The sequence below is a fragment of the Artibeus jamaicensis genome, unplaced genomic scaffold (genome assembly GCF_021234435.1).
Source record: "Artibeus jamaicensis isolate MK-2021 breed Jamaican fruit bat unplaced genomic scaffold, CSHL_Jam_final scaffold_847, whole genome shotgun sequence".
NCBI classification, from domain to species: Eukaryota; Metazoa; Chordata; class Mammalia; order Chiroptera; family Phyllostomidae; genus Artibeus; species Artibeus jamaicensis.
Genome location: NW_026522057.1, coordinates 13,264,070 through 13,291,007, shown reverse-complemented (window position 1 = coordinate 13,291,007; position 26,938 = coordinate 13,264,070). Strand labels below are relative to the sequence as shown.

At 55.7% G+C, this 26,938-nt stretch overlaps 1 protein-coding gene across 4 annotated transcripts in view; it reads left to right on the top strand.

Annotated features, from left to right (window-relative positions):
* PTPRU (protein tyrosine phosphatase receptor type U) overlaps positions 1 to 26,710 on the top strand; it is a 75,860-nt gene extending 49,150 nt beyond the window's left edge. For all 4 annotated transcript variants that reach the window (XM_037149284.2, XM_053660412.1, XM_053660410.1 and 1 more), the window contains 15 exons: positions 6,439 to 6,629; positions 7,330 to 7,405; positions 7,869 to 7,945; positions 13,220 to 13,256; positions 13,898 to 13,995; positions 14,078 to 14,194; positions 14,967 to 15,121; positions 17,037 to 17,172; positions 17,636 to 17,785; positions 19,135 to 19,308; positions 21,575 to 21,715; positions 23,700 to 23,825; positions 23,953 to 24,110; positions 25,146 to 25,281; positions 25,529 to 26,710. In XM_037149284.2, coding sequence (XP_037005179.1) covers positions 6,439 to 6,629; positions 7,330 to 7,405; positions 7,869 to 7,945; positions 13,220 to 13,256; positions 13,898 to 13,995; positions 14,078 to 14,194; positions 14,967 to 15,121; positions 17,037 to 17,172; positions 17,636 to 17,785; positions 19,135 to 19,308; positions 21,575 to 21,715; positions 23,700 to 23,825; positions 23,953 to 24,110; positions 25,146 to 25,281; positions 25,529 to 25,591 — 1,835 coding nt within the window. In that variant the 3' untranslated portion in view covers positions 25,592 to 26,710. The remainder of the gene's footprint in view (positions 1 to 6,438; positions 6,630 to 7,329; positions 7,406 to 7,868; positions 7,946 to 13,219; positions 13,257 to 13,897; positions 13,996 to 14,077; positions 14,195 to 14,966; positions 15,122 to 17,036; positions 17,173 to 17,635; positions 17,786 to 19,134; positions 19,309 to 21,574; positions 21,716 to 23,699; positions 23,826 to 23,952; positions 24,111 to 25,145; positions 25,282 to 25,528) is intronic.
* The last annotated feature ends 228 nt before the right edge of the window (positions 26,711 to 26,938 follow it).

The window sequence follows — 26,938 nt, the reverse complement described above, 5'->3', positions numbered from 1 at the left end:
AAGTGTACAGTACAGCGGTATCAAATTCACTCATATGAGTGATGCGGCCATCTCTGCCACCCGCCCCCACAGCTCTTTCATCTGTAAACTGGAGCTCTGTGCCTCTGGAGTAGGGACTGCCCCTTCCCCTCTCTCTGACGCTCCTAGCAACCCCCTTCTGCCCTTTGTCGCTCTGATTTTGACTGTCTCCTGTAAGTGGGATCGTGCCGTGTTTGTGTTTCGTGACTGGCTAACTGCACTGAGCATAATGCCCTCAAGGTTCCTCCATCTGGCAGCACCTTTCACAACTTCCTCCCTCTTTTATAAAGGATGTAATATGCCATTGTATGTACACAGCACATTTTTCACGTCCGTTCATCAGTCGGTGGACACTTGGGTTGCTTCCGTGTTTTAACTATCTTGAATAATGCTGTACAAAATGGGTGTCTTTGAGACCCTGCTTTCAGTGTTTTTAAAAATATGTATCCACAGAAGTGGAATTACATGGTAACTCTATGTCTAATTTTTTGGAGACACCCTCACGCTTTCCGCACTGGCTGCACCATTTTGCATTCCCACCAGCAGTTTACAAGGTTCCGACTTTTCTGCCTTTTCACCAACACTTACTCTTTTCTGGTTTTGGTAGAAGCCATCCTAAGGAGTGCGGGTAATAGCTCGTAGATCTGCTTCTCGAGTCCCTAATGTATGGTGCTGAACATGTGCCACTTGTACATCTTTGGAGGAATGACCATTCAAGCCCTTTGCCCACTTTGAGTCGGGTTTTTTATTCTGTTGTTACTGTTGAGGTTTAGGCATTCTCTCTCTCTCTATGTATATTCGGGATGTTAATCTCGTATCAGATACATGATTTGCATAAATTTTCTCCCATTTTGTGGGTTGCCTTTTTATTTTGTGGATATCTTTTGGTGCACAAAAATGAAAAGTTTTCATGAAGTCCAATTTGTCATTTTTTAAACCTTTTGTCACCTGTGACTTTGGTGTCATAACCAAGAAATCATTGCCACCTTGTATTTTCTTCTAAGAGTTTCATAGTTTTAGGTCTCACATTTAGGTCTTTGATCCATTGTGAGTGTACTTTTGTATATGATATTAGATAAAGGTCCAGCTTCATCCTGTGATATATGGATATTCAGCTTTCCCTGTAAGAATGGTACACGTTTAAAATATTGCATGTCTGATTGTTGCTCATATAGCGATACGTAGTTGATTTCTGTGTGTATATGTTTTATGTCCATACTTCCTGATCAACTTTCCTATTAATTTTAATTTGTCTGTAGAACCTTTCAGATTTTCTGACTGCAATGAAAAGATCTGCAAATGCTGACAGTCCTATTTCTTCTTTCTTTGTTCTTAGCCTTTTCCCCTTTCCCTTCTGAGTAGCGCTGACTGGGAACCCTGGTGTTGAACGGGATTGGTTGTAGCAGGGATCCTTGTCATGTTTCTCCGATTTTAAAAGGTGTACATACAACATTAAACACTGAGAATGAAGTTGACTGGAGTTTTTGGTAGAAATGTTTTACCAGATGAACAAAGTTCCTTCGGTTTTTAGTTTGCTATGAGATTTTATTTTAAATGGGCATTAAACTTATCAAATCCCTTTTTCTGCCTTATTGTCATTTCTTTCCCCTTTAGCTTGTTAATGAGGTGAGTGACATTTTTAGCTTTTCCAGTGTGAAAGTAACCTTTAAGTCCTGAGCTAGTTCAGCTTGGTCGTGATGTATTACATTTTTACGTATTCTTGGATTCAGTATAATTACAATATTGTTCGCGATTTTAAAGCTGGGTTTCTGAGTGGGATTGGCCTATAATTTTTCTTTCTCTGTGCTGTCTTTTCTGGGTTCTGATATCAAAATTCTGTTAGCCTTCCAAAATGCATTGAGGTCTTTTTTCTTTTTTTCCTTATCCCAGAAGATTTGAATAACCGGCTCCTTGAAAGTTCAATGGAATTTGTCTGCACAACAATCTCTCTCTGTTGTTTTCTCTGTGAAAAAAAAATTAAACTTTTAACTCTATTTAAAGGAGTAAAGGATTATTGAAGCTCTCTATTTTTTTCCAGCCACTTTTAGCACGTTAAATTTGTCTAGGAACTTGTCCAATTTTATCTGACTTTGCAAACTCGCCGATAGGCACTTACTCATCATGTTCCGTGATCTCCCTCACAAATTTCCGCCACGGCCGTGCACGGTGGCTGTTATCAACCCTTCAAGCTACACGTTCATCCTTGGATGGATGTTTAGGGTATTTCCAGTTTGGGGCTGTTCTGCTGTAAACATTAACACACGCACACACACACACACACAAAAACAACAAACCCAAATGAGGAAACAGAAGCTCCAAAGGTGCTTGTCTGGCCTGACGGCCGGGAAGTGGCGTAGCCAGGGCTGCAGTGTGGGTCGTTCTGAGTTGCGGGCCGCTGTTCCTGGTGCTGGTACACACTAGGAATTGGCACACACCGTCCTGCGCCTTGAGGAGGGGGTCGGACCTGGATGGGGAGAGATGGGGAAGAAAGGGCGTCCGTGGATGGGCCCCGGCATGTGCAAAGGCACGTGGGTGGGCCTGTAAGGGAAACAAGGAGAGATCTCATCTTGCCAAAAACTTAAGTAGTATTGGGGGGAGGTGAGGGTGATGGCGGCGCCTGTCTTGCTTCTGTGTCCTGTTGAGAGAGACCTGAGAGGCGGGAAGCCTGGGCTCTCTTCCCAAGGAACTCGCTGATGGGTTGGGGAGACAAGGCGGATCCAGGGTAGGCAGCACCAGGCTAATGGCCATGCGGGTGGTGGGGACAGTTAGTGCTGCCAGCAATTTGAGAAGATACACCTTTGGGCAGGGTGGCCGGTCTTCGGCTGGGACGGATCAGATTTAACCGACTGTCTGAAGGGAGTGGGCGCTGAGGCGGGAGGCAGGGCGCAGGTGGACACGTGACGGCGGGGGAGGTCCAGGTGTCTTCCGGGACCGAGGTGGGTCTCCGAGCCTCCTCCCCGTCTCCCCAGGCCCCGCACTGGTCTAGCCTCCACTTTCTTCTATTCTTTTCCCAACAGGGTAGGCCAGATTTTTGTGGTTTAGAACAGAAAGCCATGTGGATTTTGATGCCTCCTCGGTATGTGAATTTTAAAATAGGGACTTATTATGCTGAGTAAATGGTGGCAGGCCGGCTGTGAAGAAGCCGGCTGGGATATTCCCGAGATGTTGGCATGTGCCCCTGGTGTCTCTGAAGTCCTGCCTGTGAAAACCCTCACACCCTCTGGGCCCTGTCCATTGGGAGCTCTTGACCCCCGTGGGTGCCGGTGGGTTCCAGCCAAATGGTTTGTCAAATAAGTGCCAGGTTCTCTCGTCACCACAAATGTCCTTTTATCAGGAAGAGTGAAACAGAGGAAGCAGGGTGGACCATAGAGGGGCCTGAGCTTGGGTCCTAGTGCTGCCGCCTCCTGAGCAAGCAGCTTGACCCTTCCAGGCCTGGGTTTCCTCATTTGGACGGGGAGATAACGATAGTGCTTACCTCATGGGGATGTACTGAGGAGTAAATGACATTAGGAATCATGCCAGGCACATGAAAGCACTCAATATGTTAGTTATTGTTAGCTGTCATTACAGCCTGCATTTCTTTAAAGTTTATGCTAATTGCTTACAGTGAAGGGAAATTACAGCGTGCTACTAGATTGTATCATCGGGGGCCTGTCTTTGTCAGGGAGCAGATGGGAATAGGGCAAAGAAAGGGCCTGTGTTCGAGGAAGGTCTGAGGTTCTTCATTTTCAGATGAGGAAACTAAGGCCCAGAGAGATCAGGTGACTTAAATTTGAATTCAGGCCTCTCTGATTCCGGACCTGGTGTTTATTTCTCTCAGTCCTCAGCCCTCTCCACAAAACATCAGCCGCCGAGTGGTTACTTGTACAAGATGCCCCACCTTCATGGTGGGGCTGCCAGTTGTGGGCAAGCTGGTCCTTGGGGTGGGGGTGGCGAGGAGGGTGTGTGGGGGAGGGAGGAGAGAGAGAGGGAGACGTGTGTGTGGATTCCCATGGGAATTTATAGACAAGGGGAGCCAGGGACCTGTCATCTCTGGATCCAGGACATGGAGGGTCCTCTTGGCCACGTCATTGGTTTTCATCCTGTTGTCTTGTGGTGGCCTTTGTAGAACAGCCTGTGTCTCTCTCAGGCTCAGCTGGAGGCCGTCCAGGTTTGGCCGTGGTTCCAGTCAGATCTCAGCCAGGTGGGATTTTTGCTTGTCTTCACCCATCAAGCTGACCCACGCCTACTTGTGAGGATGCGTCAGGGCTGCTAGTCCTTCGGGGTCTCCTGGACGAGCTCCTGGGTTCCTGCCACTTCCTGGAGCCCTTTCCCCACCTGGAGAGCCCTCTGTAGAGCTGCTAGCGTGGTTTCCGCAACCAGCACCAGGACCCCCCGTCCCCGAGTCCTCCAAGCCAGCAGAACGGCTTCCTCTCGAAATCCCTGTCTTTGTGTGTTTGTTGCGGGTGCTCTTTAGGTCGTGGGCCGGCGGAGAGGGGCTGAGGCAGAAAGGCCTCCTCTTCTCAGCCAGCTGTCCCGCCTCCCCGAGCCTCAGGGAGCTCCTCCCTTTTCTGGAAACTCCTTGCAGGTCAATAGCTGCCTCTGCAGGTGCTCACCGTGTGTCAGGTGCTGGGGCTCTGTGTGCATTATCTCACTTAATGTGTACATCATGCTATTGGAGAGTAACAGTTTTTCCATCTGACGTGCAAAAACAGAAATTTGGGGAGACTAAGTAACACCCCTAAGGTCGCATGCAGGGCTGGGGTGCGATCTGGGGCCCGACTCCTGAGCCTGCCCCTTGGTCGCCGCATTGCACCGTGTTCCCTGAGGGTGTCTCATGAAACAAACACAAAAGCTGTCCTTGGTGAGAGACGGTGGGGCGGAACATCGCTCTTTCCACCCATCTCTCAGAGATCTAAAATGCACGCTACCGTGCTGGAAGCCCTAGCAGGTCTTATAGGGGGAAAAAGCCTACTTATTTTTTTAAGCCAGAATTTCAAGGATTTCCTTAGAACAGAGAACCCCCCCTTGGCCTCCTTCTCGCCATCTTTCTAATGGGGCCCCACTTTGAGCTGCCTTTCCACCTGGGGCCAGCCCTCGCACTGTGGGCAGGAAGACAGGGTGCACGCAGGGCCCGGCAGGCTCCCCGTGTGAAGGGACAGGCGTTGGTGGCCGGGGAAGCCCAGCTGCCCAGGGGTCTGCCCTGGTGCTCCGGCTTTCATTCGGTTAGTTAGTCATGAGTAGGAACTAGAGGCCAGGCACCAGAGAGGGCTCCCCGAAGGAGGGCCATTTTGGCCGAGATCTGAAGGATGAGTATGAGTTCACCAGGCAAAAGCAGGAGGGAAGGGCGCTGGAGGCCGAGGGAACAGCATGTGTGAGGGGTGGATGGAGGCCGGCATGCGGGCCCCACTGGGAGTGCCCCACTCTCCCCTGCCAGCTCAGACCTGGGCAGAGGACAGCTGTAAGAAAGGCAGAGGGTCGGCCTGTGGGAACCCCCTCGCCTTACCCAGGACGGGAGGGAGAGGAGGGTTCAGCAGGTGTGTGGGAGGCAGTGTCCGAGGGTGGGTGGGGCTGAGTGGGCTGTTTTCTCAGTTCCAGGTCCTGATACCAGGGACAGGTTGGGATGTCCTTGGAGGGGCTGACCAGAAGGGTCAGGGAGTGGGTTGGTCTTGGGGGAGGGGACAGTTTTCTCTCCCTCTTCCCTGGTTGGCTGAGACCGCTGCACAGGCTGACAATGGAAATGCTTATGCAGGATAAATGCTTCTATTCAGGTGCCTCTCATTAATCCACAGAGGCAGTGGCCTCAACAACTAATTTTGGGGTTTGCTTATCTTTGAATGGGGGTAATTGCTGGGAGTTGTCAGTTTTCCAGATTGTTCCCCGGAAGAGGGGGAGGAAGGAGGGGACTGTCACGGGCTCTGCCCCATGGAGGCATCTCAAGAGAAGTCACAGAGGGGTGGTCCTGATTGAGGAGAAGTGGGATGGAGTGAGGGGACTACATCAGGCCGGGCTGGGCCGGGAGGGCCCTCGGAGGTCACATGATCTGACCTGCTCATTTTACAGATGGGAAAACAGAGATGCCGTAGGGACGGGACTGGCCCGGGGTCACACGGGTGGGCCTAGCTGGGCTGCTTGGCTCCAGTGAACAGCCCAGTACTGCTCCCTGCCTGTGCTCCCTTCCCCCCGCTAGTCCAGGGGTCCCCAACCTCCAGGCTGTGCACCAGTAGCAGTCCCGGCCTGTTAGGAACTGGGCCACACAGCAGGAGGTGGGCTTGAATGTAACACGCTTGAATCATCCTGAAACCATCTCCCCCATCCGGTCCATGGAAGAATTGTCTTCCATGAAACCGGTCCTTGGTGCCAGAAAGGTTGGTGACCGCTGCGGTTCCCCAGGCTGGGGCCTGCGTGTGTCAGAAACCCTTTCCTTTTCTCCAACTGCAGGGGACCAGCGTGGGGGTGTGGTCACTGAAGCCAGCAGCCTTCTGGGGGGCTCACCGCGGCGCCCGTGTGGCCGGAAGGGATCCCCGTACCACACGGGACAGCTGCATCCTGCGGTGCGTGTGGCCGACCTCCTGCAGCACATCAACCAGATGAAGACGGCTGAGGGCTATGGCTTCAAGCAGGAGTACGAGGTGCAGGGCCCAGCCCAGCCAGGACCCCACCAGGGCCGCGTCTGGCTCCTCATGTGGACCCTGACCCTGCCGACCCCCAGCCCCGTCCCAGTGGACCCTGGTTCTGACAGTCCCAACTCATTCCAATTTTTTTGACCTTGATCTTGATCCTAATCTCAGACTTAATCTGGTTTCTCACTCAAATCCTAACCCTGACTTGAAATCAGCCCTCAAATCGTTTTGTAATTTCTATCTGGACCCTGATCATGCTCCTTATCCTATCCTGCATTTGAACCTGACCACCACACTGACCCTGACCTCAAACTTAACCCCAACTCTCATCTGAGCACCCTTTGAACTCTGACTTGAGTCCCGTGTCCTACCTCTGTCTGGACTCTGATGCCACTCTTATCCTAATCTGAATTTGACCCTCACTTTGACTTTCTTCCCAAGTCAACCTGATTTAACCTAAACCTGATTCTCATTCTAAAATGTCTCTGAAGTCTGCTCCTCTTTTTCCCTTTTCTCACTTTTCTCCCCACACACTGCTCGGCTCTGAACCAAGCTGGCGAAGGGATTCACGGTGGCTTTATCTCAGGCTGCAGGTTTCACCCCGAGCATGGCCCTCATCCTGGTCCCAATGCATCCTGTTGAGAGGACAGGGGTCTTATGAGTGGAGGGGCTTCTCTCCCCCACCGACTTCCACTTTCCCTTCTGGCAGAGCTTCTTTGAAGGCTGGGATGCCACAAAGAAAAAGGACAAGGTCAAGGGTGGCCGGCAGGAACCCTTGCCTGCCTGTGAGTCCTGGGGAAGGGCCTGGGTCGGGGGCAGTGGGTGGGAGGGGCTCCCAGAAGGGGAGAGCAGCCCGAGTGAGCCATTTATTGAGGGTCTGCCATGCGCCCAGCCATGTGGTGAGCATTACACTTGTTACCTTACTTCCTCTCAATCCTGTGAAGGGGGATATATAACCCACTTTACAGGTAAGGAAGCTGAGGCTCAGGAGGTTAAGCCCCCTGCCCAAGGTCACACAGCTAATACTTGTCTGAGCAGCACATGACCTCTGGCCTTCACGATGCCGTTGTCTACACTCAAACCACTGGCCTGCCCTGCCCCTCGTGGTCCCCAGATCCTAGTGGTCAGTGCCCGGCTGCCCTGCCTGTGCCTCACATCTGGCGTCCAGGGAGCCTTCCCCCGGCCCCCACTCCGTGCTCCCCGGTTCAGCCCCTGCGTGCCCCATGGCTACCTGCTCTGTGTTTCCAGATGATCGGCACCGAGTGAAGCTGCACCCGATGTTGGGAGACCCCGACGCCGACTACATCAACGCCAACTATATAGACGTGAGTGCCTCACCCCCGTCATCTCTGCCGACCTGGCCCCGCCCACTCCAGGCTCCCTGTCCAGGCAGGGCCGAAACCTGCCAGGGGATGAGTGGGGGCTCAGATGGCTGGGTTCTGAGTGCCCCCATCTCCTGCATCAGGGCCAGGCAGTTCAGAGCAGGGGAGGACAGAGCGGGCGGCAGTCACCAGGAAGGTTCCTGCAGACTTCTGGGTTGGCCTGAGAGATGGGGGGGCTTCCGTGAAGCAGAATAAAGAGAAGAGGGTAGGCAGCTAGGCCTAGCTGTGAGGAGGATCCCCTCTCGGTAAGGGGCTGAGAGGCTTGGAGCTGGGATTCTCATGACACACAGTGAGGCTGCAGATAGGCAGGGGCTGGACTGCCAAGGACTCCAATGGCAGTTTTTAGGAAATAGGAGCCTTTCCCTAGGGGCGCCAGGGCGTTGTTAAAGCGTTCAACTGGGATCCGGGTAGAACTTGAGGATAATAACTCATATTTATTCAGCATGTGTGATATGCCAGGCACTGTGCTAAGCACTTTATACCAAATATTTAGTTTCATATAATCCCTACAACTACCCTATGAGGTAGTTAGCATCATGACCTCGCTTGATAGGTGAAGAAACTGGGGCTCAGAGAGGTGAAGCTACTTCTCTCAGGTCACACAGCCAGTGCATGGCCAAGAAGGATGCAAATCTCAGCCTGTCTGAGTCTCCAAAGCCTTTGCTGCTAACCGTCACTGCAGCCACCAGGTCTGGGTGGACCGGAGGGAGGGCCAGAGACAGGGCAGGCAGCCAGGAGGCCCGGGCAGGGGTGCAAAGAGGAGGAGACGAGGCTGTTCCCCAAGGATGGAGGAGGTGGAGACAAGACACTGGTCGGACTCCCTCAGCTGCAGGAGGCCAGGTTTGGGAGAGAGTCGTTTGTTCGTTCGTCAGAGGTATTTTGAGCAGCTGCGACATGCTAGGCACTGTGCTGGGCACCAAGGACACAGACGTGGACAAGACAGACATGGTCCCTGCTTTCCCAGAGCATTAAATTCCAGGGAGGGAGACACAGAAGTATCCTTCACTATATATACACAGGTCAAGTAATTCCAGGATAGGGAAGCACAGGCCGGGAAGAGGAAGGGCTTTGCTGGAGTCACACAGCCGGTCAGTCAGGTCACGGTTAGCAGTGGTAGGCTGCACGGACGAAGGAGGGCTTTAGCTGGCTCTGGGTGGCTGAGGAGGAACGGGAAGGGCCTCCCAGGTAGGGAGGAGCACGAGCAAAGGCCTGAGGTGTGTAGGAGGAGGAGGGGTAGTTGGGGATTCTGGAGATGACCTTCTTCTCCCTCTTCTTCACCCCCTCCTGGGGGCCCGACAGTCCACCCCTATTTCCCAGAATTCCTTGCCTTGTCCGCCACCTCCCATCCTCTCTCCTGGCTGGGATGTGGGCAGGGCCTGGCATCTCAGACTGAAGCAGCTTTGGTGACAGGGGGCCTCTCCTTGGTCTCCTCAAGGTCCCAGTTGGCTTCTTCTTGGGCCCCCACGGGGATAGGCCACTGACCCCTCCCTGGCCCCAGCCGGCCCACCCGTCTCCACTCTGCCTCCCCCACTTGCATCGCCCGTTCTGGCCACTCCTGTGCTCTGTCCCCCTCCTTCTGCCTCTGGCCTAATATCTGTCTCTTTTGCTTTGTACTGTTCCTCACTGGAATCACTAAGATTCGGATAAACCGTGAAGTAAGTATCTCTCTCCCCTTCCCTGCCTCCACTTCCTCCTCCTCCCCCTCCTGTCTGTCTGACTGGCTGTATCTCAGATTCTCTCAGTCTCTGTCCCTTTTTCCGGTCACTTGTGTGCCCAGCACCAACCGTCCATTTTAGCAACCTGGCCAGGGGCCACCCAGCGCTGATGCTTCGACACTAACCCACTGTCCGCAGGTCCCTCCTGTCGTCCGCTGAACGGGACGTCCGCTGTGAAGGCCCTGAGACGGGCAGCGGCGTTGGGGTGTGTCCCGAGGCCCCGTGAGGCCCGCTACCACCTTAGTCACCTTTGTCCCTACCCCCTGTGCTCCAGGAGTCCCCTCCTTAGCCACACCTTCTTCAGGGGACCTGGGGAGGGTGGGTGGGGAGGCTGACCTGCCGCCCTGACTCTGCCATTTGGGAGTCAGGGTTTTCAAGGAGGCCGGACAGCCAAGGTCAGTCTCCCGGAAACGAGTTTCCCTGGAGTTCAAATCCCTTCACGATGAGTTTGCTTGAAACTCCTCCCCAACTATTTTGCCTTCCATTTGACCCTAATTTGAAATGTTTAATTTTGGAGAGCAGTTTGGGTATTCTATTTTTTTTTAATTGTGTCATTTTGGGGCCTTTTAAAACTATTTTAAGAAACTTCCAAATTTATCTAATGATCTTCTGATTTTATTTATATATATATTTTAATAATATTTGATGCCTGATGGGATTGTTTGCATTTTCCACTTTATCTCCTTTTTTCCTTAAAAAAATTTTTTTTTTGCTTTTTTATGATCACAAAAATACGGTTCATTATCAGACTGCCAGACACTGTGGAGATGCCTCAGTAAAGTGAAAGTTCCCCGCGGCCCCGTCTGCCGGAGGTGACCAGTGACTGCCCTGGTGCCCCCACACATCCCCTTATGTTCAGGGCGCTTGACCGCGGTTGGTGTGTGAGGCTCCCAACTGTAAACGGGGCGTTAGACCCACCAGGTGTGGTGGCCGCACTCAGTCCCCGTGCCTCCACTTGGAGGTGACGAGCATGGGTCGCTCTCCTCCCGTCCACAACACACAGTCCCACCCGCTCGGTTATTTGCTGTCACTCTCTTAAGAAACAGCCCCGGTCGACATCAGTGTCGTTGGCCGAGCGCCTGCTGTGTGCGGGCACCTAAGCACGGCACGTCATCGTCTTCCCTGCGCCCTGTGAGGCGGGAACCCACGTTTGGCACATGAGAAAACGGGGACTTAGAAAAGTTAGGTGACTTTCACCACCGCGTGGAGCTGGGCCTCATCCCCAGCCTGAGCCCTCAGTCCTAACACGAGATGGTGGTGCTTTTCCTCTGGGGAGCAGCAGGGTGCCCAGGGGGTCTCACCCACAACGCAGGTGGTCAGTCCTCCAGTGTCCCCCACTCGGAGGCTGCAGGGAGGGGCGGGGTCTGCCCCAGCGTCAGGCTCCTAGGACACGCTGATGCCCTGGCGTGTGAGGACCAGTGCTCTGTAATGCAGTCTCTAAAGCAGGTTTGCTCAAGGTGGATTCCTTATCTGCCTTTAAATCCGATTGTTTTAAACTTTCGACTCCACTGTCCTCTATGTAATATAATTCTGCCATAACGCAAGATGCAGTTAAAGAGGGAGTAAGCGAATATCGTGGGTTATCTGTTTAAAAAGGTGTATTTGCTGACTAGCGCATGAGTGGGTGCTGGCATGGTGTGAGATGGAGGAATCAGAAGAGGCTCTTGCTCTCATGTGGGATTCTCAGGAAAATGGGTTTTAGGTGGGAAGCCTGTTGCCAGCTTGCCCAGCACTGGGGGTGGGCGGGGGGAGGGCAGCACCGAGAGCACCTTTGTTGGGCCCTCCCCTCCGACCCCCGTGGTGCAGCAGCCCAGCAGCTTGGCTGGGGACTTGGAGCAGAGGCAGCGGCTGGGGAGGCAGAGGCAGGGCGTTCGGCCAAACCTGGAGAAGTCCCAGCGGTGAGCACTGAGGACGTCTGGGAGGCTTTTCATTGTTTGTGTCTTTGACTACGTTCTGGTCATTTTCATGAGAGTGGCATGTAGGTATACAGCAGGCTCTCTGAGATGTGTTTCTTACTGTTATCATCAAATGCGGAGGAGAACAGAGACTTAGAGAGGCTGAGGGTCTGGCTACTCAGCGTGTGTTTTGAGGCCCAACATCAGTACCACCTGGGAGGTGGCTGGCAATCCCCAGGCCTCGCCCCAGACTTTCTGCATCTGAATCTGCCTTTTAACTGGACCCCTGGGGATTCGTGTGCATGCGTGAGGCTGAGAAGCACGCTCTGCACTTGGTGAGGCTGTTACAGGAACCTAGGTCAACTTGACTCCAGGGATAAGATTCTTAACCTCTACAGTAAACCTCCTCCTGCCCCAGAGATTCTTGACACTCATACTTTGGATGTGAAGGATATTCTTTGACTTTTGAAGCAGTAGTAATAAGAACAGCTGCTATTGATTAAGTAAATATTGACACTGCTTGCCCAGTGCCAAGCCCTTGACAGGTTATTTCACAGCAGCCCAAGGAGATAAATACTGCAACATTTCCCATTTTACAGATGTGAACACTGAGGCATAGAGAAATGAAATGGTTTGTCTAAGAGCACACAGTTAGCAAGCACTCCTTAGAGCAGGGTTTGGACCCTGGCAGTCTGATTCCAGGGCTCCTTGGGCCTGGGGCAGGGGAATTCCAGGAGCTGTATTGAGGGCGTGAAGTTCATGCAAGTGGCTGACCTTGTTTTGTTTTTTTTTTCTCTTGCACCTGCTCTGCAGTATTTCTTAGCTGTAATCCCAGGTCGTCCTGGTGATGCCCTGTCTCGCTGGGGCGGGGCCTCAGGGGCAGCTGTGGCCCTGGGGCGGGGGTGGGGTCTGGCCAGTTTCTCTGCCGTGCCTGAGGGCAGTGGGAATGGAGGAAGAAGTAGTTCTTGGCCTCTTTTGTGGGAGATAATTCAGGCAAAGTGCTTAGCACAGTATGTGGCCATAATAAATAAGGTCTCAATTTTATTATTATTGATTTTAAGGATTTAAGAAAATACTTAAGAACCTGTGTGGCCTGTGTGCTCATTTGCTCCCCACCTGACGCTTTCCTGTAGGCCCCCAGGCTCTGGTGGCTGAGAGGGGGCCGGGAGGGTGGCTGAGGGACTAGGGCTGGGACAGCTGACAGGACCCAGCCTAGGGTCTGGGGTTGCTCAGGGCCTCTGGGGCTTTGGGGACAGAGAAGGGTCACCCTGGCTTTATTTTTCTGCAAACAGCAGCCGGATTGTCAGCAGACTGTGGATAATTGTCCCGGTTTTATGGATGGGGAGATCCTCTAGGCCTGTAAAGGAGTCATGTCCTCCCTGGGGCCACACAGCAACAATGGGTTTAGACCCAATACACTGGCGTCCCCGCTGCTCCTCCCTTCTTGCTTGGGGACTGGGAGGACAGGGTCACCTGGTTAGCAGGTCCTCTTGGGTGGGGCAGTTCTGGGGGTGGGGATGAGCTTCTGGGGAAGGAGGGCGGAGGAGGCCCGAGCGAGCAAGGGGCTCCTCCCTGGGGGCTCACTGCTCCCTCTTCTTCTGTTCCAGGGTTACCACAGGTCAAACCACTTCATAGCCACTCAAGGTATCGGCCACTTTTGCCCACGTGCCCCCCGTGTGTCCCGCTGTGCTGAGTGCCTTCTGCCACCTTTCCATCTTCCCTACCAAGTGGCTTGACTCCCTGTCTCCCTCTGTGTCTGTCTGTCCGTCTGTCTCTCTGAGCCCCAGTCTGGCTGTATCTTCTGGAATCTGGCTGTCAGCCTCCACCCTCCTTGCATTTGTGTCCCCCGATGTGCCCGGGCCGTCTGTAGCTCCCTGTTCATCTGTCCGTCCCTGAGGTGGAGCATGCGAAGGGGCTTAGTCCCCATGGCTGTGGATGGTGCCTTTTAGTCTGGGGGCCACCTGGGTCCCTCTGGCTGTCTTTCTCCTGCCCCCCCGACTGTCCATTTGTCCATCCTTTCTGGAGACTTGTGCCATGGCCCTCCAGTTGTACCTCCTAGGTCCCACTCAAGATGACTGAGGTCCCCAGCCAGGCCCTCCCTGACACTGCCCATCCCCGGGGTTCTCTGGGCACATGTTGGCAGTTGGTGGGGTTTGAGTGGCATGTGCACGAAGCCCCCACTGGGACTCAGGAGCTGCCTGGCCTGGGATGGTGGTGCCGGGCGATGGGGTGCTGGCCATGGACGGAGGCCTTGCCTCCGAGACAAGCGCCCTCCGCGCCTCCAGGGCCGAAGCCCGAGATGGTCTACGACTTCTGGCGCCTGGTGTGGCAGGAGCACTGTTCCAGCATTGTCATGATCACCAAGCTGGTGGAAGTGGGCAGGGTAAGCGGGGCCGTGGGGTGAGGGCGCGCGGGGCCCGAGGGTGCAGTGAAGGGCCCACTGAGCCTGCCCCGTGGGACTGCAGGTGAAATGCTCGAGGTACTGGCCGGAAGACTCGGACATGTACGGGGACATCAAGATCACGCTGGTGAAGACAGAGACTCTAGCTGAATACGTTGTGCGCACCTTTGCCCTGGAGCGGGTGAGTCTCCTGTCACCTGGTGACTTGGGGTGTCTGAGGGGGTGAGGCAGAGCCCACCCGCCCACCTCCCCCAGCCCAGGAGCAGGAGGGGAGGAGGGCACTGCTGCCTTCCCACCAGGCATTTTCTTGGGACCTGCTGGGAGCAGCGTGATAGGACAGGAAGCTGTTTTTGCTGGCGATGCTGAAAGGTAGTTGAGATACTGTAGATGATGACAGTAGTCACTTGTGGGTCTTACTCTGTGCCGGATGCTGCTGAGCAGGTGACACATATGTATCAGCCCCGGAAGGCCCTGTAGGGTGAGGCATTTACCAGTAGCCCCATTTTACAGATAAGCAGGTGAGCCCCAGAGTGGTTCTATCACTGATGAGAAGCCACCGGCCAGTGATTGGACAAGCCCTCCTGTCCATGATCCCACCTGATTCACTGTAAGAGCCTCAGAAAAGACACTTTCCCCCTGTAGACGAGCCAGAGAGCTGCTGTGACCTCCCAGGGCTAACAGCGACCTGGTGTCGGAGGTCGGTGTTTGACGGTGCAGGTGCAGGCGTCAGGCAGACCCCGGCCCAGGTCTGCAGTAAGGAACCTCGGGCAAGGGGTTTCTGTTCTGTGAGCCCTAGTTTCCTCCCTGTACAGGGAACAGTAACACCTACGCCTACATTTATTATTGGAATTGATTGCGATCCTGTGGGGCGATGCTCGTCATGGTGCCTGGTACACAGCAAGTGTCCAGCAGACGCCGGCAGTGACTCACTGTGCTTACTGTCGTCTCCCCAGAGAGGCTACTCTGCCCGGCATGAGGTCCGCCAGTTCCACTTCACGGCGTGGCCGGAGCACGGCGTCCCCTACCATGCCACGGGGCTGCTGGCCTTCATCCGGCGCGTGAAGGCCTCCACCCCGCCTGACGCCGGGCCCGTGGTCATCCACTGCAGGTGGGGCTCTGGGCACCCCCAGGAGAAGAGAAGCTGGGGGTGGGGTGGGTGCAAAGTCTATATGGGAGATTGGGCTTGGGCTCATCCTACTTAGAAGCAGAGGACAGGAGAGAATGACCTTCAGGGGGCCCTTACCCTTTGAACTTTGGCTCTGAGGTTGGCACCCTCATGTGCTTCCCAAGACCCTGGCCCAGATACCAAGGAGACACAGGAGACATAGAGGGGTTGAGATTGGCGGCACCAGGCAAGATCAAGTTCAGCTGGGAAGGACTTCGCCTTCTCTTTTCTCCAAACCCAGGGCCTTTCCTTGCTCCTTGGCCTTCTCACCTTCTGTGGCTTTGACCTTCACCCCCTCCTCTCCTGACTCCTGCCTTGGGTGGGTCCCGTGACCCCAGCTGCCTTCCTCTCTCTGCTCTGCTTCTTCTTTGACTCTGTATCTTCCTTTTCCCTCTTAAGTGGGGGCCCCGTGCCCTGTCCTGTTCCCGCCCCCACTGTCCCGTTGGGGAGCCTCACCTCTGACCCCGTGGCTTCGGCAAGGCGTCTGGACCCACGAGTCCAGGGCTCCACTGCTTGGCTTGTCGCTGCCCCAGTGCCACAGAGCAGACTCACCCCACTGCCCGCACTGCCAGCCCGCACACCGGCTCCTCTTGGATTTCCCTGGGCCTCTTTACAAAAATGCTGTTTTTTGAGACTAAAACTTCCTCCATGAGTAATACACTTACAACGCACAAGGTGTACACGTGTATATACAGCTTTATGAATTTTCACAAATTGAACACACCTGTGAAATAACCAGCACCACCGCTGTCCAGGTGTGTCACCAGGTCCCGGAGGCCCCCAGAGCCCTGCGGGCCCCACCCCGAGCGGTCGCTGCCCTGACTTCGCACTGTCGGTCGGTTTCGCGTGTTTGCGAACTTTGTCTCCCTGGGGTTGCACTGCAGGTGCTCTCTCCTGTCCGAGTTCATCCCCTCAACCTTGCGCTCCTAAGATCCCTTCCTGTTGTATCTTCTCCCTCTGGATGAATAAACCGCCGTGTTAATCGGTTCTGCTGTTGGTAGGCATTTGGGTGGCTTCCGGTTCTGAGCCCTGTGAGTAGCGCTGTAAGGACATTCTGTGGCATGTCCCTTGGCCAACACACACACACACACACACACACACACTTTTCTGTGGGGTGCATGTGTAGGAGTAGATTGCTGTCTGTGTTTTAGTAAAGACCCCGCCAGCTTTCCACAGTGGTCGTACTAAGTTAGCTCCCACCAGCAGGACATGGGGACCCACTGTAATACCATTATTTTCAATCTTGAAGTCTTGGCGTCATCTTTGCCCACCCCCCCCCCAATTTGCTTCACCTGTGTTGAGCATGAAGGCCCCAGGGATGGATCCCACATAGCCGAGCTCTCGATGAGTTGGGTTAGGGAGACAACCACGAGACCAGCAATCACCCAGCAGGAAGGGGGTTTTAATAAAAGTCTGTCCAGATTGCTCCGGGGACTCAAAAGCGTGCTGTCTGCTTTGAGGGTTGAGAGTGGGTCTGTGTGTGGGTGGCTTTGAGGGACGTGCAGGAGACTGGAGGTTGGAGGAATATCCCGGAGCAAGAACAGCCTCGGAGTAAGCTCCGGGCATCGCCTTTGTGCCTCCCTCCCACCGAAGCTGCTAATTTTCACTCTGCGTTCTCCCCTCCCTTTTCCTCCTTTCCTTCCCCGAGGCCCATGCCCCGCTCTGTCCTCTCACGCTTGTCCAGGACTCTTCCAGCAGCCCTCTCCCTGGCTCCTCCTTGCGGGGCAGGGGTCTCTCTGCCCCTCATCCCCTGCGTAGTGTAGACCTGGCCAGGTGCCCCAGGGCCCCTCTTTTCTTCCCTTTGTTCCTGGGCTCCCTCCCCGAGCCCCTGACCTGGCCTGGGCCATTCTCTTCCCAGCGCGGGCACTGGCCGCACAGGCTGCTACATCGTTCTGGACGTGATGCTGGACATGGCCGAGTGTGAGGGTGTCGTGGACATTTACAACTGCGTGAAGACCCTCTGCTCCCGGCGTGTCAACATGATCCAGACTGAGGTAGGGGACACAGGCCTCTGTCCCCTGCTCCATGTGGGAGCCCGAAGCTGGTGTCCGAAGGGTGTCCTTAGACTCTTCCCCTCCCTAGAATTTCCCCTTGTTCTTTCTGATCCCTGAACTTGGTCAGCCAGCCTCTCAGGGTCTCGCAGACTCAGCTCCACTGTGTTCTGTTGGGTGAGGTCAACTAGCAGCTGGGTGAGGTCAACTAGCAGCCAGCCAAGGTCATAGGTTCTGCACTCAACACATGCCTGGACATGGATCTTCACTGGAGGCAACCCTGGGGTGTCCCCTGACCTTCAGAGTTTCTCTCAGGGCGGTTGTAGGGATGAAATATGAGACAAGTGACTCCACATCAGGACCCACACCTCAATCTCGAGCTTACTTCCTGTTGCCACACCCCCCAAATCTCCAGCTTCTAGTCCCCTCCCCTCCTGGTTCCTCGTGCTCTTACCTCCTGTTCCAGGAGCAGTACATCTTCATCCATGATGCAATCCTGGAGGCCTGCCTGTGTGGGGAGACCACCATCCCTGTCAGCGAATTCAAGGCTACCTACAAAGAGATGATCCGTATTGACCCTCAGAGTAATTCCTCCCAGCTGCGGGAAGAGTTCCAGGTGGGCTGTGAGCACGTGTGTGTAGGTGTATGGGTGTGTGGTCATGTGGGCGTGGGTTGTGTGTGTGCACTGGAGGTCCTCAGTGCTGAAAGAGTCAGAGTTGGGCTATTAGGAAGGAGTTTGAGACAGTGGAGAAGGTACATCAAAGTGCCGTGGAGCCAGACTTTGAAGTCTGATAAACCTGGGTTCAAATCCTGACTTATCTAGTTAAGAGCTGTGAATGGCCTTGAACACTCACTGTACCTCTCCAGACCTCAGTTTTCTCATCTAGAAAAGATGGATAGGTAATATTGGCTTTGCAGTGTTCATGTTCATCAGGATTTTTTTGGTTGCAAGTAATAAAAATCCAGCTCAGTGGCTCTTGTAACTGAAAAGATTGAAGATGGTGCAGCTTCAGTTATGGCTGGATCTGGGTGCTCAGATAATGATGTCAAGACACAGTCTCTGTCTGTTTTTGGTTCCACTCTTTTCTATTTTTGGCTTCATTCTTAGACCCACCCCCTGGTACCCAGCAGGGCTAGGTTCACATCCTCTCTACTGTCAGGAGACTGGGAAAAGGTACTTTTGCAGTGGTCCAGAGTGTGGTCACTAGGTGAGCAGAAAGCCCAGATGTGCTCTCCATTCCAGGGTTCCTGCCAGAGTTCAGGAGCATGTGTTCCGGCTGCCTGGTGCTCTAGGCCAGCACAGAGTGGTGTCTCAGGAAATGGTTCCCAGAGAGGGAGGTTGGGTTCTGGGGATCATGAGAGACTGGGGATCCACTGTGAGGGGAGAGAAAGAAACTGAGACCCCCATGAGTCAGGATGCACGAGTCGTGAAGGCAAGAGACAGAGGAATCCAGGGTCCCTAGCTTGTTGCCGTGCCAGGTGGTCTGGAATTGAGTTCTGGTCACACAGGGCTGTGGCCAAGGAAGGTGACTACCCCTTCCAAGTCCCTGGAGTCCGCTTTGTGGGAGATGCGCGCTCTCGGGGCTTGTGTCCTGGAACGTACCCGACGAGCTAGTAATGGTCATCTCTGTGCCTTCTGTCTCCTGGGCTCTGCACGTGATCTCACTTCATCTTCCCGGTAGCCCCCTCAGGCAGGCATGTTACTGTCCCGTTGTGCGGCTGAGGGAAAATGAGGCTCAGTTTACACGGGTGGCGAGGAGGCAGTTCCAGTCTCCAGAGCTCCGTCCGGGCTCTGTGTGGCCTGGAGACGGGGAGCCCAGGTCCGTGCCCTCTGTCCCCCCCCTGGACCTTGGGTTCTCCATCTGTACAATGGGGTTAATAACCCAGCCCAGTTTCCTTCGTGGGGCTGTGCGGCGGTCCAGGAAGCACTGGCTGTCAGCCCGTTCGTCTTCTCACTGCCTGTAGACGCTGAACTCGGTCACGCCTCCGCTGGACGTGGAGGAGTGCAGCATCGCCCTGCTGCCCCGGAACCGGGACAAGAACCGCAGCATGGACGTCCTGCCGCCTGACCGCTGCCTGCCCTTCCTCATCTCCACCGACGGGGACCCCAACAACTACATCAACGCGGCCCTGACGGACGTGAGGGCTCGGGCGCGGGGTGGGCTCTGGGACTCCCCCACCCCCACAGCATCTGGAGAGGTCCAGGAGCCAGGGAGCAGAGCTGAAGGCTCTGGTTCTGGACCCTCTGCCCTTTCTGGGGTGACCCTTCTGTCCTCAGTGAGCTTCCGTTCAGGCCATCAAAGCCAGTGCTCCTACTCAGGCGTTCTCGGCCTGAGCAGGGGTGCGAGTGGCGGAGCCCCGGTATGGCAGTCAGCGGGATCAGGCCCCACAGAGTCTGGGGGAGGATGGGAGAGTTCGGGGGCGGGACTTGAGACCTCACGTCTGGAGCCAGGGGAGCGTGTCCTGGGGAGATTGAACCTGGAGTCTTTCTTCCCTGTGACATGGCCCAGGATGGTGACTTGTTCCCTGGCTCTACCCCGGCCTGGTCTGAGGGCTCAAGGTCCATTTAGAAGCCCCTTCCCTGCTCCCAGCTCAGGGGGCTCCACCTCCTTCACTGGGTGTTGCAAGCAGAATGGGGGCCCTTTGGGCCCAATGAATGATTCCAAGATGCTGCTGTCTGAGCTGGGAAGAGTGTGAGCATCGCCCCTTTCCTCTCCCAAATGGGAACCAGTCCAGAGATGGGTGCGGGAGACAAACAGGTGGAGGTCAACATGTTACCTTTAAAAAAAAAGCTGATCACACTGGAGAAAGTGACTTTTTTTGGCATGTGGCCAAGTGGTCCAGTTGCTCCTTCACCCCTGAATCAGGCAGACTTGTTCCGGGTACAGCTGCACAGCCCCAGGCCGTCCCCTTCCCCTCAGGGACAGGCCTGCACGTGTGGTGGCGGCAGGAGTGGTTGATCGCACACCTGAGGACAGGCTGGCCCAGAGAAAAGGAGGAAGGGGCTGAGCTGAGCTCCGTCCTTGTCCTAAAACTCGCTGTGGGAGGAGCGTGTGCAAGTAGGTCGGTGCCAGGCTTGTCAACCACTGGATGTCCCTCCGCATGGAGGGGGAGGTTTTCTCATAGCAGGTCTGCGGGAGAGGGGGCCTGGTTCCTGGCTGGAGTCCCTTGACAGAACAGCACAGGGGACAGTGGGGTTTCTCTAAAGAGCGAAAGCTCCCATACTTGCTTCCCGAGGGCTTCCTGCTGTGGGCTGAAGGCAAGGGGAGTCATTGCCACAGCTACTGAAGGGAATGGCCAGAGAGGGGCCCACCAGCCACTGTCACTCAGCCTGCAGGGATGCGTGGGTGTGGGTGTGCCTGTGCCCGCTGAGGGGCCAGGGTCCTGGGCGGTGGCCTGAGTGCTGGAGAGTTAGGGGTGGGGACTTAGGAATCTGTGACCTCCCTCCCAGCCCACCCCTTGGCCTCAGTGTGCCCACCGGCACATTGGGCTGGACAGCAGGCTCTCCGAGGGTCCTGAGTGCCTCTGAGCTGGGGAGGGTCCCATTGGGTCTCTGGCCCCAGGTAGGAATCGGCTGCTGGGTACAGACCATACTCCAGAGTCTCTGGTCTCTTGAACTTTGCATTTGGGGAAAGGGCTGCAACAGTTATTAAACAAATATGCAGTGGAATGTGAGATGCTGGTAATCTCTGTAAAAGTCAACCCGGCAGAAGGAATATTTATTGTGGGTTTCGGAGGCCTGTGTGCATAGCTATTTTTTTTTAATCTTCACCCAAGAACATTTTTTTATTGCTTTTAGAGAAAGAGGGACAGAAACAGAGAAAGAGAGACATTAATGTGAGAGGGGACATGGATCTGTTGCCCCCTCGAATGTGCCCCAACCGGGGATCAAACTTGCGACCTCTTGGTCCAGAGGACTACGCTCCAATCAAATGAGCCACACAGGCTGGGGCTCTGTGTGGCTATATGTGACGAAGGGTTGGGGAGGGCCTTTTTGAGGAAGTGGCAATTAAGCAAAGACTAGGAGAAGTGAGGGAGAGAGTAATGTAAACACTTGGGAAATTTGTTGTAGGCAATAGGAATAGCAGTTGCAAAGGCCCTGAGGCAGGGAGCAAGCTTGGCCAGCCTCTGTCTAGCAGGCCTCAGCTTCCATTGCCACCCACTTGGGAGCCTTCTGCTGTTTAGTTCCTGGGAGCCGTGGACTTGGACCCTGGAGAGGCCTGGGGGCTCAGCCTGCCAACTCAGGCCTCAGTGCACTGGCCAACTTGTGAAGGGCCAGTGGAGTCAGCCTGGTCCTGTGGCGGGCAGCTGTGTGGGCAGGTGGGGGAGGGTCAGCCAGTGGCAGGGGTCGTCGGGCTGTGCCGTGGTGGTGAACGGGCCCCATTGCGTCCCGGTTTCCCCGCAGAGCTACACACGGAGCGCGGCCTTCATCGTGACCCTGCACCCGCTGCAGAGCACCACGCCCGACTTCTGGCGGCTGGTCTACGACTATGGGTGCACCTCCATCGTGATGCTCAACCAGCTGCACCAGTCCAACTCCGCCTGGGTGAGGGCCCCGCTTGCCGCCCAGGGCCCCTGTGTGTTCAAGGGCACGTCCGGAAAGTCGGGTTGGATCCCAGCTCTGCCATCTTTGTTGAGTGATGTTCGTCAGGTCGTGCTCTCTCGCAGAGCCTGGGTTTCCTTGTCTGCCGGACTAGAGAAAAATAGCTGCTTTTTATTAAATATTTGCTGTGTGTCAGGGACTCTGCTTTGCACTTGTGGGCTTCAGGTGAGGAAATTCAGACCCAAGGAGGTGAAGCAACTTTCCCAAGGTCACAGCTGCGAAGTGGCGGATCCGTGTCCCCTACTCCGGGCTGCCTCCTTTCAGAGCCTCTGCTTTTCCAGTCCCTGAAGTAACCTGCCCATCACGGGGGCCTTCAGGGCAGAGTAAAGAGCCCCCTCAGTTTCTGACTGCTCCGTCTAGGAAACTGTTTGAGCCTCAGTTCCCTTCTCTGTGAAATGGGGATCTTCCAGCATCTGATCTCTCATGGGGTTATTGTCAGGACCATGTCAGAGTATGTAGGAGCTTAGTGCTGGGCCATGTCTAGTACACGGTGGCCTCTTGGTGCATAGCAGGGATGAAGGCGATGAGGGTGACAGTCACCTCTGAGGTTGGTCCTGATTCTGGCTCAGTGACTTCAGCTAGAGGGGCGCCCCATTTCCTTTTGGGGCTCCCCAAACTGAAGCTCCCGGGAAGTGCAGGCGCCCAGCATGCCCCCCTCATGGCCATATCCCCTAGGTCCCTGTGCTCCTCCCTCCCCTGCTCCCTGTCCCAGGAGACCAGGAGGAATGAGCATGACATCCTCTTAGTGGCCGCCCGGAGAAGACTTGTCCCCGAGGCTCTTTATGAGCCAGGCACTTGGCATAAATGACCCGGGGCTGCAGGGTAATGAACCTCAGTCCCTGGGCAGGGATCTGAAGGGAATCCTATGTGGCAAGAACCTACCCTTGCTCAGGTGGAGGGAAGGGACCCAGAGGGAGGCCCACAGGGACATCATTCACAGGTCACCCATTTGCTCCTTCATTCAGCCACCTTTTACCGCAGCTTGCTCCCTGCCAGGCCCTCCATGGGCATTGGGGAGACAGAGAACATGCTGCCCTCCCAGATCTCACGGTCCAGGGGGAACAGTCACGAAACCCGACAGAGACAGCAGAAACACAGGAGCCTGTGGGACGATGTTTCCGAGAGGGTTTCCTGGGGGAGATGATGTGACATTTGAGCTGAGATGGGCAGGAAGGGTAGAGTTAACTGGGCGAAGAAGTGCAAGGTGAGCGATCTGTGGAGAAGGAGCAGCATGTGCAAAGGCCTGAATGCAAGCGGCTGCTGGGACCCCAGGCAAAAAGAGGAAGGTAGCACCCTCTCCCTGCAGGGAGTAGTCAGAGAGGGAAGCAGATGCAGCACGGTGTTGTCTGGGAGGAGCTGGGCCATTTCACAGATGGAGAAACTGGGGCCCAGATAAAGGAAGAGCTGAGACTAGACGCTGGGGCCTGGGGTCGGCGAGCCTGGAGCACTTGTGCCTGTATGTGTGGGGCCCGTGCCTCCTGTCCCTCTGCCGTCTGGAGTCTGTGGCCTGGAGGGGGACACGTGCCGGACCCTGACTCCACAGAGTGGACTCGGGCGGGGGCTGAGCTGTGTCGCAGCTTCAGGGACACCCCACCTCTGAGCGGATGCCAGAAGGCAGAAGCAGTGCGAGAGAAGACCGGGGGCAGGGGTTGCTGGGATGGGTCCCTGGAAGAAGGCAGCCTCCTGTAGGTGTGTGTGCTCCTGAGGAAGTGTGAGCGTGTCTGTGCAGAGTGCACCAGGGCAGGTGTGCACTGCAGTCTCGTGGGTGAATGCAGAGAGTGAGGAACTCTGAAGACGAGTCTGGAGTGAGGGCAGGGGGCCAGGGTGCGTGGGAGTCCCAGGGCTGGTGTGGAGGCTTGGGGGCGGGTGTGAGTGGCAGCCGCCCAGAGGCTCCGCTCAGCCCCCATCTCTGTGCCTGTGCCGCCAGCCATGCCTGCAGTACTGGCCAGAGCCGGGCCGGCAGCAGTATGGCCTCATGGAGGTGGAGTTCGTGTCAGGCACAGCGGACGAAGACTTGGTGGCCCGTGTCTTCCGGGTACAGAACATCTCCAGGGTGAGTGAGCTGGGAGCCCCAGGTGAGAAGTGGGGTGATGGTATGGTCTGTAATGGCCTTCAGGTCACTGGGGGCCTTGTAACCGGAGCTCATGTCCCCTCACTGGCTGCCCACCCCCACACCCCAGCTGCAGGAGGGGCACCTGCTGGTGCGACACTTCCAGTTCCTGCGCTGGTCCGCATACCGGGACACACCTGACTCCAAGAAGGCCTTCCTGCGCCTGCTGGCCGAGGTGGACAAGTGGCAGGCGGAGAGTGGGGACGGGCGCACTGTCGTGCACTGCCTGTGAGTGCTGGCCCTGCCTTGGGTAGCAGGAGGGGTCGGGGACCCAAGGGCCAGGGGCAGAGGTCCAGCGTGGGAGTGGGCACCAGAGCCCCTGGGCTCCCAGATGGCCTGACCCTGCCTTCCCTAGAGTATCCCGGTCAGTTCCCAGGGTGTGGACTTAACCCTGAGCCATCCAGCACTCTGTGTGATGTTGGACTTTACCAATTTAATTAGAGAGTCCTGTCAGAGTCCTGTGATACCATAGTGCACTTTTTAAGCCAGTGGATTTCTGGTCTTGCTCGTGAATGTTCACATAAATCTTTTCACTCATTCATTCATTTGTTCACATGCCCCACTCATAATTCACATGTTCATTCATGTCTGGGTGCAGCCACTCTTTGCCCCCCACTTTTTCACGCTTTTAGACTTGCCCTTCCCTGTGTGCTGTGGGTCTGGGCATCCTGGATGCAGGGATAGGGAGCCAAGTCGAGCAGGCCTGCCTGGCTCTCCGGGGCTCTCATTTCTAGTGGGAGAGACTCCTAGAGACCGGGGCTGAGGGCCGGCCTAGTCCCTTGTCTCCCAGGCGGTACCTCACCCCCTGAGTTACAGGGAGCAGAGGAAGCAGAGGGACAGGGATGGGCCAGGGTCTAACTCAAGCTGTATCTGGGTCCGCCCTGCTGGGAGTGACCGCTACTCTCAGTGTTCATTTTCCATTCTGCTCTCTGGGGTTTGCTTGCTGCCCCGCGGCCCTCCTCCATTGCTGTGTGTCTCACTTCTTTCTCTTGGAGCAATCCTTTCTCCTTTCTCTCGGAATCCGCTGTTTCTCCTGGAGGCTTTGTCTTCCTAGGTATCTTCCGCTTGGGATGTCAGTCTTAGCGTCTGACTCCGCCCCCTTCGCCTGGTTGTGCAGTTCACTTCTAGGTTCTCTGCCCCTCCCTTCTGGGTTCCCTGGCCCCACCCTTCACCTCTGGGCTCCCAGACCTTGGCCTTGCCCTTTACCTTGGAGTTCGGCCTCCTACTGCAAGCCCTGCCCGCAACCTTTTTTGTCTCATTTAGAAATGGGGGCGGCCGCAGCGGCACCTTCTGCGCCTGCTCCACGGTCCTGGAGATGATTCGCTGCCACAGCCTGGTGGACGTTTTCTTTGCTGCCAAAACGCTTAGGAACTACAAACCCAACATGGTGGAGACCCTGGTGAGGTGCCATGTTCCCCGTGCTACTTCCAACTCCCTGGTTCACGCCCAGCCAGGCCTCTCGGCACCCACTCTCCTGTACCTGGTCCCTGCAACTGGACCTTGGGCTCCTCACAATTAATCCTGTGGTGCCAAAATGTGACCCCATTTCCCTCCTCTCCTCAAAGATGGGTCAGGTCTCATGCCTGCCCTCCCTCCCCAGTACTAGAGAGGGGCCAGCTCATGGTCCCCTCTCTCCCTGTCCCCAGGATCAGTACCACTTTTGCTACGATATGGCCCTGGAGTACCTGGAGGGGCTGGAGTCAAGATAGCGGGGGCCCCTGGCTCGGAGCACCCGCTGTGCACTCAGGACCAGGCCTGTCATCCCGGAATGACGAGGAAGACCTGCGTCCCCAACTCTGCTCAACCACAGCCCTACAGGGAGACCACTGGAGTGGATGACGGGCCATCTTGGTGCTGCCTTCCGCTGTGGGCAGGCCCTTTTGCCATGTCCCACGGGCAGGCGGGGGGCCAAGGAGCAGCCGAGCAAGACTGCAGCCCAGCCCACCTGTATAGGGTGCTGGCCTGTTCTGAGGGGCCCGGCACTGCCTGGCAGAGTGACAGGGACTCAGAACTGCCTGCTCTAGGGGACCGAGGCTCAAGGCCCTTGACTGTGTCCCCACCCTTGGTGCAGTGTATACCAGGCCAGGGTTCCACCCTGCGTGGCCTGACACGTGTTGGGAGTGCACTGGGTCTTGGCATCTAGAATCCCATCTGGCCCAGCTCCTGAAGGTCCTGGGGAGACTGGGCTTTGCCCTGGTTTGCTAGTGGGCACATCAGACTGAGGTTCCCCAGGGGGAACTGCAGCCCTCCACCCCCGACTGCTGCCCCCTGCAGCCCCTGGGCTATTTTGCTCACTATCCTTCCCACTTCCGCTTCCCTGACATGTGCTCTGAGCTTCCCTGCGGGATCTGCCCATCCCTGCCGTGCCCGACATGGGGCTCCTTCCCAGCCTGACCCAGTATCTGCAGAATGAGACATAACCTTAGTCCCCTCTGCCTAGAACCTTCAGGCCTCACTGGCTGGGTCCTGCCCAGCCTGGACCAGTGGCAGTTTGAACTACAGCCCCCTGGCATCGAGGTTCCTCGGCTCCTGATCAGGCTGCCAAATGGGGAGAGGGCGCTGTTAGGTCAGGGTTGCTCACAGCCCTTAGAGTTCAGAGGAAGAAGGTATATTCTGGGAGGGAGGATCAATGCTTTTTGTTTATTTTGGTTTTTGATGGGTGGGTGGGAAACTGTCTTTCAAAGAGGGCAGGCCACACCCCCATTCCGTGCCTCTATTTCCCCATCTGTAAACTGTAGATATGACTACTGACCTACCTCGCAGGGGGCTGTGGGGAGGCATAAGCTGGTATTTGTAAAGTGCTTTGTAAATAAACGTGCTCTCTGAATGCCGCAGAGCAGCCTTGTGTGTGTCTGGCTGGCCTGACTGGGGCTTGCGCACCTGCCCCTGCTGCCCAGGGCAGTGGGAGGGCCCTGGGCCGGGAGTCAGGAGCCTAGGCGTTTGTCTGGCATCTGTTTCCCGTCCATAAAATGGTGGAGACTCGGGGACCTTCCATTTGCAGAGGTGGTTCAAAGGGACTCTGGCTTATTGCTGCCTCCTGCTGGGCCTCTGGGGCA